General features: G+C 37.5%; 1 protein-coding gene across 2 annotated transcripts; it reads left to right on the forward strand.

Annotated features, from left to right (window-relative positions):
• The first annotated feature begins 2036 nt into the window (after positions 1-2036).
• LOC127426122 (probable transmembrane reductase CYB561D1) lies at positions 2037-9229 on the forward strand. 2 transcript variants are annotated; one of them, XM_051672661.1, is made up of 4 exons: positions 2038-2221; positions 2407-2726; positions 3740-3777; positions 5389-9229. In XM_051672661.1, exons 2-4 carry the CDS (start codon positions 2552-2554, stop codon positions 5890-5892), a joined length of 717 nt encoding a protein of 238 aa, XP_051528621.1. In that variant the 5' UTR covers positions 2038-2221; positions 2407-2551; the 3' UTR covers positions 5893-9229. The 2 variants fall into 2 exon arrangements, with proteins under 2 accessions (XP_051528622.1, XP_051528621.1); XM_051672662.1 differs by having other exon boundaries at positions 2037-2726.
• Positions 9230-13962: the final 4733 nt, after the last annotated feature.

Below are 13962 nucleotides of genomic sequence, written 5' to 3' on the forward strand. Positions count from 1 at the left end.
TTATCGGCATTGATGTTGATCTAAATTAACAATATAGAGATGAGGAAAACACAAATGAGAGTTATTTATCGGCATATCGTTCTTGATTGGCAGCATTACGTGAAATGCATTGCAGAAAAAAAACAAAGGACAATCCTTTTAAGCACACATTGTAAGGGGAGTTTATATCAGCACATGAGTCTTCATTAAGTTATGCTTTTTACTGTATGTATGTGAGGTAATAATTAATTTGAATAATTGTTTTTTCCAATTTAAGTAGATTACTAGATCGGTGTTAAATATGTAAAGCTATTTTTAATATCAGCTCCTGTTTCTTACCTCTATGTTGGTGTGCTATCGACAAACTGTAGGAAAAAAGATAGATCTGCTGTGTTCTTAGAACACTTGTGCATTTTACTTAAGGGAATAGATATGTAGACATGCTTTTTTTATACATGAAAACGTACGGACGTTATTAAAACTCGTAATTATTATAAGACAATTATTGTTGTCTTGATAAAAGTCATGCTCAGCAGCTCACAAACTGTAGGGAAATTATAGATTTGATTTGTACTTATAATGCTTAAAACCTCTACTGAAGTCTCTTTGTAGGTCTGTAGAAATACACATTTTAAAGGATTAAAATTTTCTTTTGATCGTTGATTCAGTGACTAACTAATTTCACACAAGACACTCATTTGTCACCACCTTCTGGCATCACCAGAAGTGGTCACTGAATCATTAAATGGATCTGAACAAATTTTGGTGAACGTAGTCAAAACATGTGAGCCACTTGGATACATTTAAATCCCACAATGCACAAGCACAGAGTAAAAGATAAAATTGTGCACATGCACGATTGACATTATTGTACTTGATTAAATAATTTATTTGGGACCTGCTTGTGCTCAGTCTTTTATTGTCATGTGTGAAACAGAAGCAAGTTCTCCACAAGATGCCCTTTATTTTTGCAATACTTGAGTCTTTAAAATACTACAAATATTAAAAGTAAATAATACATATATATTCATATAATACTTATATATTAATATATACTGTAGTATATTAATACTGCACTGTAAGTGTTGGCTCTGTGCGTGCCACCTACTGAAACTGTGCCCCCCCCCCCCCCCCCACTTTTAAAATGACTGCTACGCCCCTGGTTTGTACCTACAAAAGGGATTGACTTTCAATTGAGTAAAAAAAGTGAAACTTTCTGCTGGTCTACCATTTGTTTCATTTCTTTTGATTTTGGGGTTGAAATGTGACGTAGATATGTAACTGAAGAAATTTAACACGCACTTTCTGCCAAGCGTACAGATATTACGAAATTTTGTGTGTGTGAAACAAGTCTTCAGTTCACCATTAGATGTCTCCCTGCTCTGTGTTTCTCTCATTTAAAATGTAGGGGGCGTGTACCGACTTGTCAAGCCGAGTACTCCACTGGGCCCAGTATTTTAGGGCCGTACTCTAATTTCGAGACGTTTTTTTGTCTTACCGAGTACATCTGCACACGAAAAATATGCTTGTTAAAATCTATGAAATTCTAAGATTGGTATCTGAGATACAAACGGACCTCCGCCACTGCAATCTCAAGAAAAATATTAACTAAAATGTGCCATCCTGTAATCACAAATGACTGTGATTGGTCCACCCGCACTATCGCTGCCAGCGCTGAGAAAGGTAACGTGCAAAGTGACCTCGCGCTAATTCACGTTCGCCTCAACAGCGGTCTGGATAACAATACTGTTTGCAGTAATAACGTTTAATATAGCGTATAGATAATACAATACAAACAATATAATATAATAAGCTCTTGCAGACCAATGACGTCACATGAAATAATCTGACCAATCAGAAACAGTCATCCATAATATAGCAGCAAACCCTTGTTTCACGCTAACTGCCATTCTATGGCTCTTTAGCTCTTGGATATTAAGTAGGATACTCATGAATATTATAGAAAAAAACGAACGAATTATGCAAACGTTCGGTCGAATAATTGAATATTAATCAGGTGGTGCTCTTGTTACAGGATGACATGCTCATGAATATTTAAAGAAAGCCTTCACCATCCAGGAAATACATTTCACAGAATCACTGTCACAACTACGAAGATGGCACCCAACAGGAATAACAGCTTTCCAACCGACTTCCATTTAAACCCGAAGGAGTTCATAAGTTGAAGTGTTTATTCACGAGATTTCGGAAGGACTGAGACTAGGTTTTGGGAAGCTCCGTGGTAGGATTTATTCTTGTGATGGATTATATATTGTACAATATAGGCTAAAATGTAATTTGTGTAATCTTAATCAACGCGTGGCATTGGTATTGTAAATACTTAAATGCATTAGTGTACATCACCATAACAGAAGCCGTATGGTCATAACCTTGTTAAAGATAATTACTACTGTACGTTGTTTGTAGGTTCAAAGCCCATTAAGGTTGATCAATGAATTATCACCATTGTGCCACTGATCAAGACACAGCCTCAGGTTACTCCCGCAGGATTACATCTGTAATGTGTGATCTGGATTAAAGCACTAGTTAAATGTCAAACTAGTAATCAGGAATGCCAAGAGGGATGCGCTCATCATCGGATGTGGAGTACAGTCCGGTGGGAGAGGGCTTTGGAATGCGGGAGTTCTGGCTCTATGTGTGGCTGCGCAGAGTCTCTGTGATATCCGCGCACATCATTTCAGTCGGCCTGGTTATTCTCACATCCATATTGTCCAGACCAGGAACAAGTGAGTTATTTCATCATAGTTGCATGTCTTTAGATCTAAGTTGTCATCTTTGGTTGCACTTTGTTGGTTTAGATGACTTGAGGATCATTGGATTGTGTAAAAAGCTTGAACAGACTAGTAGTTTGTGTACATTTATTTATTAATATAATATATACAATTTTGGACTACCATTTATTAATTTCCTTAAGTCATTAACACATAAAATGCAGCTTAAAAGATTAGTAGCTCATGTACAATTATTTATGTATAATATATAGGATTTTTATTTTATTTCATTTTTATTTTTATTTTTTTTATTGTTACTGTGGTAATACCATGTTTTTGGACTGGCATTCATTTCCTTCAGTCATTAACATATTATATGATGCATAACAGATTAGTAGCTTATGTTCAATTATTTATTAATCTAATATATAGGAATGTATGAATCAAAGTTTCATATTTTAACAGTACTAAAAAGTATCATAGTATTACCGTGTTATTTGAAGATGTTACCATGGTAATACCTTGTTTTTTGGACTCTCATTTAACAATTATTATTCAGTAATTTATACATATGTGACTCTTAACAGATTAGTAGCTCATGTACATTTATAAATATAATATATATGAATAATACAGGGATCTAAGAAGTTTCAAATTTCAGCACTTACAAAGTACCACCATGGTATTAACATGTTTTCTGAACATGGTAATACCATGTTTTTTTTTACTACCATGTAAAAACCATAGTTTATGAATATGGTAAACAGTAAAATGTTAATCAGTCAGTACCATGCTATAACAACGTACCAGAGAGTATCTTTTTTGTTTTTTTTGTTTTGACATTTACCATGGTATTATTTGAAGTATCTTGGAGTACTTGTAACTACCATGGTATATCAAAGCAGCATGGTATTAGCATTTAATACCATCCCTGATAAGGCTTTATTTATTAAAGTAATTGTAAAGTGTTCCTATTGAAAATGTATAAAAGTAAACTCTTGTTCTCATGCAGTTTTATTTGATTGCAGGTCTTTTCTCTTGGCATCCGGTCTGCATGTCACTCGGGGTAAGCTGTCACTGCACTGATGCTGTAGTTTTTTTATTTTTTATTTACACAATACAGCATATTTTTATCCATACATGGATGAAAGTCAATAACTTCAATATATATATTTTTTTAACATTGTCAATAATTTTGTTTTTATAATCACTCCCGCATTTTTTAACAGTGCTTCCCTTTGCTCTCCTTTTCACTGTGAAACAAAGTGTCTCAGTGACGCAGCCTCTAGAAGAATTAATAAAATATGCATGTCTTTTCTAAATAATGAATTGAGTGTGGTGGAATACAAAGAAAATGGAATTAGCCTCAGCTGTGGGTTTGCAATGGGAATCTGGTTACACTGACTCTGATTAAAAAGACAGTGTTGGGCTATTCAAAAAAGTAGTCCACTACAAACTAATTACTTATCTAAAATTGTAATCAGATTTACTGACTTTACTGATTACTTCATGCAAAATAATCAAATTACTAATTACTTTTAAGTTCATTACTTAAAACACTTTTTGTAGGGGGCCTGGGTAGCTCAGTGAGCAAAGAAGCTGACTACCACCCCTGGAGTCGTGAGTTCAAATCCATGGCGTGCTGAGTGACTCCAGCCAGGTGAAGCCTCCACACGCGCTATGTCTCCACGGTAACGCGCTCAACAAGCCACGTGATAAGATGCGCAGGTTGACGATCTCAGACGCGGAGGCAACTGAGAGTCACTACGCCACCACAAGGACTTAGAGCGCATTGGGAATTGGACATTCCAAATTGGGGAGAAAATTGGCAAAAAAAACCAAAAAACACTTTTTGTAGATTTTTTTTGTTTGTTTTTCTCCTCAATGATTTAAAAATAATATCTATATTTCCATGCATTTCTCACTTCCAATGACTCGTTTGGGAGCGTATGCCTTTCAGCTGTCACAGAAATGCAAGCAGATATGCATATTAGCATAATTACGTGTTTTCAAAGTATTCTACATAAATAATATTATTTTTGAAATTTGTAATGTACTTAAAAGTAATTTACTTAATTGAAAGTCAGTAACTATAAACCTTTAACAAGAATTTAATGCTGTGTGCATTTCCATTTCCCTTTTTGATTTGTAACTAATAGCCCCTGAGAAACGCAATAATATAAATATAAATAAATAAATGTTTTTTTAGACAAAATAGTTTTCCTAAAAGTTGACAGTTGGACTAATTTGTGAAATTTTAAATAATAAAAAACGATAGAAAGTCAGATTTTTTTTTAATCAAATAGTTTATTATTGTTTATTATAGTCCACGTACGCGGTCATTGTGTTTAACAGCCTGCCGTTTCGCGTTGAATCAGTGACATTTTTAAAATATCGGATGACACTAGAGACTACTCTTTTGACTCAAACAGGTTTCAATGTAAAAACTTCATGTTGTTGTTTTCTCACATGACTCGGTGCGTCAAAACTTTAACCCTTTAATGACAGCCTAACGTACTGTCCATGCACGTGGACGCTTGGTCTCAGGAGGTTAAAATGTGATGGGTTTAACCATTTTTTGTATTAAAAAAAAACCAACTAATTACAGTTACTAATTATTACGAAACTTCACCATCTCTCTGTCTCTCTCTCTCTCGCTTTCTCTCTCCTATTTTAGTTTGGCCTGTGCATGACAGAGGGCATCCTTCTCTTCTCTGCCGAGGGCAGTCCATTCTGCTTTAAATCCCGTAAATGGAAGGTCCGTCTGCACTGGTTCTTCCAGGCCTTGCTGCTTGTGTGTGGAGCTACAGGCTTCGGCTTTATGGTGGCCAGTAAGAACATATCGGAGCATTCTCACTTTATCTCCTGGCACAGTCTGCTGGGGGTCGGTACAATGGCTGCTACTGTGCTACAGGCGATCTGTGGTGTCTTTCTTATTTTTCCCAAACTTATCAGCACTCAGTCGTTTCCACGATTGAAACTGTACCATGCCACCTGTGGCCTGGTGGCCTACCTGTTAGCCACCATCACTATCATGTCAGCAATGTTTACAGACTGGTTTCAGGCCACGGTGAAAGGAACAATGTGGTACATCTTCCTACTGCTGCCACTGTTTCCTGCCTTGGTGGTGATGAACCAAATTACTAGTGCCTTCCTGCCCAAAAAGAAGATTACTAGCTAAAAACGAAAGCCTCAATATAGAGGTTTATTTAGGGCTCTGGACTTGAACAGATGTTTGACCACTGAATGGTAAAGCACTACTTTGAGGAAGTGATGAAATTTTATTTCTTTAAGGTGCATTAAGTAATTTTTCCCTTTAAAGTTGAAGTGTGTCACTTCTTTAATGTTTTATATAGATATATAGATATAGATATATATGCATAGTGTATTATATTTTTATTATAAATAATATTTAATATAAATAATATAATATTTACTCCACCAATAATATGTATTATATATTATTGATATATGCGATAAAATGTCATAAATATTTAAATCAAATTGGCAGCTCTAATTATTGGTAATTGTTGATTCTGTTGGTGATGCTAGTCGCACCGATATTACACACTTCAGCTTTAAAAAAAAAAAAAGGTTTTATCCCTAATGTTTTTTATATCTAATAGACTTCAGTCATGTCAGTGCCCCAGAAAAATATATTTTATGCTTTATAAGGCGGGTCGCCCCTTCATGGTGGCTGCCATGTTGAGATCACAAAGCCATTGCATCTTGACCAAGTTAATTAACAAAAACTTTATACATCTATGCCAATAGGTGTCAGTATAAAGTCCAAGACTACTGATGTATTAGTTGTTTAAGAGGACGAATACGATCCAGTAAAACATAAATTATTTAGTGCACCTTTAAGTATCATGACTTCTGAAATTGGAAGTACTTGTACATTGTAAATAAATATTAAATATATTTGTGTATTTTCGAATGTTGGATTTGATACATACAAGCAACTAGCTGTGCTTTTTACGTGACATATTTTACAAAATCCATTGAGATCTGTTGTTCTTCATGGTGTTATTTTACTATGCACTGGTAACTATGGGCTTTTGAGGCACTCTGGGAAATACTTTACGGAGTAATACAAAATGGCACTTGCGTAGCAAAAATAGTCCTATTGTGTTAGTTACCTTACAAATCTTGTATACAAAAATGGAATTCATTTACACCGATAAGCCAAAACATTATGCCTAATATGCTGTTGGTCCTCCGCGTACCGCCAAAACAGCACCGACCTGCCGAGGCATGGACTCAACAAGACTCCTGAAGGTGTCCTGTGGGATCTGGCACCAAAACAGACATTCCTGTATGTCACGAGGTGGAGCCGTCGTGGATCGGACCTATTGATCCAGCACATCCCACAGATGCTCAATCGGATTGAGATCTGGTGAATTTGGAGGCCAGGGCAACACCTTGAACTCTTCATCATGCTCCTCAAACCATTCCCGAACAATGTGTGCAGTGTGGCAGGGCACATTATCCTGCTGAAAGAGGCCACTGCCATCAGGGAATACCATTGCCATGAAGGGGTGTACCTGGTCTGCAACGATGTTTAGGTAGGTGGCACGTGTCAAATTGACGTTCACGTGAATGGCCGGACCCAGGGTTTCCTAGCAGAATATTGCCCAGAGCATCACACTTCCTCCACCTCAACGGCTTGTCGACTTCCCACAGTGCATCCTGCTGCCATCATTTCCCCAGGTAAACGGTGCACACGTACACGGACGTCCATGGCCGTCCACGTGATGTATAAGAAAACGGGACTCATCAGACCAGGCGACCTTCTTCCACTGCTCCAAGGTCCAGTTCCAGGCGCTTTTGATGGAAGACAGGGGTCACCATGGGCACTCTGACCGGTCTGCGTCTACGCAGCCCCACACTCAGCAGGGTGTGATGCACTGTGCGTTGTGACACATTCCTCCCATAACCATCATTCAAATTTTCTGTGACTTGTGCTACAGTAGACCTTCTGTCGGTTCGGACCAGACGGGATAGCCTCCGTTGCCCTCGCACATTAATGAGCCTTGGGTGCCCAACACCCTGTTGCCGGTTTGTGGTTTGTCCTGTCTCGGACCACTGTCTGTAGGTACTCACCGCTGCTGACCAGGAGCACTCCACAAGTCTTGCTGTTCCTGAGATGCTCTGACCAAGTCTTCTGGCCATTACAATTTAACCTGGTCAAAGTCGCTCAGGTCTTTACTCCTGCCCATTTCTTCTTCATTCAACACGTTGACTACGAGAACTGATTGTTTGCTTACCATCTAATCTACCCAGACCATGATATGTTGCCTTGTTAGGAGATGATCAACATTATTCGCATCACCTGTGAGTGGTCATAATGTTTTGGCTCATCAGTGTAGTTCTAAATTCAGTAAATTTGTCTTATTGCTTTTCTACTTCTCTTTACACCACATCCATGTGAGTTTTGCAGTGTATTTTAGGGTGCCGTATTTCAGTTTGTTCATGTCACAGTAGTATTTGATTGTGTGCTTTTCTCTGCTTAACCGTTTGTAGCATAAACGCTTGAATATCATGACCTAAAATGTGAAAGTTTTTTTTTCTGAACTTGGAATGCAATTTTTTTTTTTTACTGATACTGATAATAATTTTTACTATAGCCAATGATGGAAATGGTTATTATGAATCTACTGTATATTGTTTTAATTGCTGTTTAAAAAAAAGTGTATTCACAATAAAGCTCCAGTCTAGAATTTTACATGCTTCTAGTAAAATCAGACATCAGAACATTTTCATATACGATTAAATAGATGGATAAAAGTGTAGTACTTTTTAAACCTGTCATAAAAAAAAAAAAGAGTTGAATAGGAAGCAATGACCCTTGATATTATCTTCTTCCAATGGCAAAATGAGAAAAAAACAACAACTGGTGAATAGCAATAAGGTGATCAATATATCTTGTATCCCTTGTCTGGACAGAAAAATGTTATATTAATGTGTGTATCTGATGCTTATTTCAACGCTTTATCTATAATGCCAGTACAAGGAGATTTCTTTTTATTGTATTTCAGTATATTGACCCAGTATGAATACAAGTTATTTGTTTTTTGATTTTTATTTATGTCTCTGTTACATTTTTACATGCAGTTATTGACCTAGATTGAATCACCATTGATTGCATTTACTGTATTGAATTGACATGGCAAATGTCTTGTTAACAGGTAATATGAGTGTACTGCTTATGCATAAATCAGAAATTATTAAGAGTATACTTATATGTAATCTAAAAGGGAAAAAACCTGAAGCAGTTTACATTACTGTTTGGAGAACAGTCCTTATGATGCAAATATTTATGTAATTGCACAAATTGTTCAGGTTATGAAATTTTACAGCTTCGCATCCATGAATGTAGAAAATGACTCAGGGTTGTGGTTTGTGAATTCAATGAAACTATATTTTTGTGGATATTTTATTCTATACTGTATTAAAAGTTTTTAAGGACTGGTTTGATCTACCTTATGAACAGTAAACTATTGGTTTTGTTTGAATTTTGTTTTGTGGCTTTCTGTAAAATAATTGTAAAATATTACAATTTTGAAAATGAGAAACCTTTTGAAAATCTAGTTTAAAACACTTATGTCATATTCTCATTAAGTATTATAATACTTTCTTTGCACCTTGAATACATGAGAGTATAAATAACTTATTCAAACTAAATACTGACAAAACACTATTTTACTGTGTTTTATAGTTTTTATGGTCAACATAAACAACTAAATGGCTACCTACTTGTTGGTTACACCCAAAGATTTTGATTTGGTGGACAAAAGAATTTTAAAATATGAATCATATATGAAATAACAATACAACATTATTCTGCACTAGTCATGCCAAGATTTCTTTTTTCATGAATTTCAGATTTGAATGAGACTTTGACTTTTTTTTTATTTTATTTTTTATACTGTCCGTGGACACATCACATTTTTTACTTTAAACCCCAGAAAAAATATCAATATGAATTTAAACTCCGCAATTGAAAACAAGCTCATTATAGAAGAGGTGTATTCAAGTTTGTGAATTGCATTTTTTATGTATTTTTAATTTAATAGATCAGGACAAAAATGAGCATCACTTCATTGACCCATAGTACACATGGCCATAATATGCACCTGTTACCCTCTGTAATTGTATTTTATGATTAATTTCATGAAAAGAATCCATGATATGACCATGGAAAAGGTTTTCAAACTCCAACATACCTGCCAGTGTTTTCAGAAAACCGGCATCTTTTTTCGCAGTGGAGAGGGAGCTTGCGCGCTCAAAGTTGCCAGATTGCGGGACTAAAGTGTCACCCTGGCAGCATATATCCGAACTGTACAAGTGTCCAGATCTGATTGGGGGATTTCACCTATCTGGCAACCCCACACATGTCGAAATCTAATTCTGACCGGCTAATCGCCCTTATTTAAAGTCTGTTATTTATCAAACATATTAAAATTAAATATTAAATCTTTTACTTGCATGATTAGTTCTAAGTAATACATGATACAACTGATCTAAAGGGGATGGTAAGGGTGGATGGTGGTTTTACAAGGGGGATGCTTTTGATATTTCTTGTAACAAGGGGGATGGCATCCCCTCACATCCCCCCTCAACTTGAGCCCTGATTATAACTGGCTCAACAAGTGTGTAGGTGTGTGTTATGTATCTACATGTTTGTGTATACTAAGAATAGATGACATAAAATGAATTATGTGATTGACAAATGGGTAAGGAATCTTTACTTATTATAGATAATCTTTATTAATTTATGCATTTATTTATTCTCACAAAAATAGCTTCTAAAAATTCAGTACTTGGAAAGAAGTTTGGATTCACTGTCAACATAATATGAAAGAGAAATCGACTGATTTTTCTGTCATCCATGGCTGAAGCAGTGCACATGTTAAACCTTAACTGTGCTGTACTTTTGTTTGTTAATCAAACATTTTGGAAAGTCTGGTATTCTCACAGCCCTTCACTATTTCCACATTTTGTTATGTTACAGCCTTATTCCAAAATGGATTAAATTCATTATTTTCCTCAAAATTCTACAAACAATACCCCATAATGACAACGTGAAAGAAGTTTGTTTGAAATCTTTGCAAATGTATTAAAAATAAAAAACGAAAAAAAAAAAAATCACATGTACATAAGTATTCACAGCCTTTGCCATGACACTCAAAATTGAGCTCAGGTACATCCTGTTTCCACTGATCATCCTTGAGATGTTTCTACAACTTGATTGGAGCCCACCTGTGGTAAATTCAGTTGATTGGACATGATTTGGAAAGGCACACACCTGTCTATATAAGGTCCCACAGTTAACAGTGCATGTCAGAGCACAAACCAAGCCATGAAGTCCAAGGAATTGCCTGTAAACCTCCGAGACAGGATTGTATCGAGGCACAGATCTGGGGAAGGGTACAGAAAAATTTCTGCAGCATTGAAGGTCCCAATGAGCACAGTGGCCTCCATCATCTGTAAATGGAAGAAGTTTGGAACCACCAGGACTCTTCTTAGAACTGGCCGCCCGGCCAAACTGAGTGATCGGGGGAGAAGGGCCTTAGTCAGGGAGGTGACCAAGAACCAGATGGTCACTCTGACAGAGCTCCAGCGTTTCTCTGTGGAGAGAGGAGAACCTTCCAGAAGAACAACCATCTCTGCAGCACTCCACCAATCAGGCCTGTATGGTAGAGTGGCCAGACGGAAGCCACTCCTCAGTAAAAGGCACATGACAGCCCACCTGGAGTTTGCCAAAAGGCACCTGAAGGACTCTCAGACCATAAGAAACAAAATTCTCTGGTCTGATGAACCAAAGATTGAACTCTTTGGCCTGAATGGCAAGCGTCATGTCTGGAGGAAACCAGGCACCGCTCATCACCTGGCCAATACCATCCCTACAGTGAAGCATGGTGGTGGCAGCATCATGCTGTGGGGATGTTTTTCAGCGGCAGGAACTGGGAGACTAGTCAGGATCGAGGGAAAGATGAATGCAGCAATGTAGAGACATCCTTGATGAAAACCTGGTCCAGAGCGCTCTGGAACTCAAACTGGGGTGAAGATTCATCTTCCAACAGGACAACGACCCTAAGCACACAGCCAAGATAACAAAGGAGTGGCTCCGGGACAACTCTGTGAATGTCCTTGAGTGGCCCAGCCAGAGCCAGACTTGAACCCGATTGAACATCTCTGGAGAGATCTGAAAATGGCTGTGCAACGATGCTCCCCATCCAACCTGATGGAGCTTGAGAGGTCCTGCAAAGAAGAATGGGAGAAACTGCCCAAAAATAGGTGTGCCAAGCTTGTAGCATCATACTCAAAAAGACTTGAGGCTGTAATTGGTGCCAAAGGTGCTTCAACAAAGTATTGAGCAAAGGCTGTGAATACTTATGTACATGTGATTTTTTTTTTTTTTTCCCATTTTTTATTTTTAATAAATTTGCAAAGATTTCAAACAAACTTCTTTCACGTTGTCATTATGGGGTATTGTTTGTAGAATTTTGAGGAAAATAATAAATTTAATCCATTTTGGAATAAGGCTGTAACATAACAAAATGTGGAAAAAGTGGAGTGCTGTGAATACTTTCCGGATGCACTGTAATTTGTGGATGTTCTGTAGGCAGGTTCCTAATAGGAATAACAGCTTGGTGTCATGGCTCTGGATTTGTAGGTTTTAAACATATAGCCTGTGTTCAATGAGTTTGATTAAAATGACAATACCATAGAGCAGTATTATTAGGAAGGATTACAGATGATTGTCTACAATGGTGGAATAAAGCAGTTGTTAGATCTGAAATGTTTTCAATCCAACTCATTTTATGCTCTGGCATACTTTTTATGTTTTGTATTCTTTAACAAACAATATTGAAAGACTTTTACTTAATTTAAAAATGGACTCTTTGCCGATGTATCTTTTAAACATATTTTAAAGTGCATCCTGTGTATTATGATGCATACATGGATGTCTGTGGGCTAAGCCCCGGATGTCCACTGACCATAGAACCACCCCTGCCATCACAATGGGTAAGACCAAAGAATTAAGTTATGATGTGCGGCAAAAGGGCAATAATTAACAAGTTCCAATCAACTGGAGATGTTAAGAATCGGCCTGGAAGAGGACACGTGTCTATATTGTCTCCATGCATGGTGAGGTTGATGATTAAAGTGGCCAAAGCATCTCCAAGGATCACAGCTGGAGAATTGCAGGAATTAGTTGGGTCTTTGGGTCAGAAAGTCTCCAAAACTACAATCAGACGTCACCTACATCACAAGTTGTTTGGAGGGTTTCAAGAAAAAAGCCTGTGCTCTCATCCAACAACAAACTCAAGTGTCTTCAGTTTGCCAGACACTACTGGAACTTCAAATGGGACCGGGTTCTGTGGTCAGATAAAACAAAAATAGAGCTTTTTGGCAGCAAACACCAGAGATGAGTTTGGTGCGGTAGCCACCTGTAAAAGTACCCAATGCCCATGGTTAAATATGGTGGTGGATCTTTAATGTTGTGTGGATGTTTTTCTGCCAGAGGTCCTGGACATCTTGTTCAGATACATGGCATCATGGACTCTATCAAATACAGATAATAAATCAAAACCTGACTGCCTCTGCCAGAAAGCTTAAAATGGGACCTGGTTGGATCTTCCAGCAGGACAATGATCCAAAACACATCAAAATCAACACAAAAATGGTTCACTGACCACAAAATCGAGGTTCTGCCATGGCCATCCCAGTCCGCTGACCTGAACCCCATAGAAAACCTGTGGTGTGAACTGAAGAGGAGAGTCCACCAGCGTGAACCTCGGAATTTGAAGGATCTGGAGAGATTCTGTATGAAGGAATGGTCTCGGATCTCTTGCCATGTGTTCTCCAACCGCATTATAGGAGAAGACTCAGAGCTGTTATCTTGGCAAAAGGAGGTTGCACAAAGGATTGAATAAAATGGTGCCTCATAACTGTCACACATACACTATATGGCCAAAAGTTTGTGGACACCCCCTTCTAATTAACAAATTTGGTTACTCCATTAAATCCAGTAAAGAAAAATCTTAATGTTTCTTTATGTAATGGCTTGGGCTTTGTGTGCTTCCAAATTTTATGGCAACTGTTTAGGGATAGCCCTTTTCTGTTCCAGCATGACAATGCCCCTGTGAACAAAGTGAGGTCCATAAAGAAATGGTTTACTGTGTCTGGCGTGGAAGAAATTGACTGGCCTGCACAAAGCCCAGACCTGAACCCCACTGAT

Source organism: Myxocyprinus asiaticus, chromosome 35 (genome assembly GCF_019703515.2).
Source record: "Myxocyprinus asiaticus isolate MX2 ecotype Aquarium Trade chromosome 35, UBuf_Myxa_2, whole genome shotgun sequence".
In the NCBI taxonomy this organism is placed as follows: Eukaryota; Metazoa; Chordata; class Actinopteri; order Cypriniformes; family Catostomidae; genus Myxocyprinus; species Myxocyprinus asiaticus.

What these genes read in the sequence shown, in the direction of transcription:
- LOC127426122 (XM_051672662.1), top strand. Translation starts at nt 2,552, where the DNA reads ATGCCAAGAGGGATGCGCTCATCATCGGATGTGGAGTACAGTCCGGTG. An exon ending in ATTGTCCAGACCAGGAACAA is followed by an intron (nt 2,727 to 3,739) that starts GTGAGTTATTTC and finishes ATTTGATTGCAG; the next exon opens with GTCTTTTCTCTTGGCATCCG. An exon ending in CGGTCTGCATGTCACTCGGG is followed by an intron (nt 3,778 to 5,388) that starts GTAAGCTGTCAC and finishes CTCCTATTTTAG; the next exon opens with TTTGGCCTGTGCATGACAGA.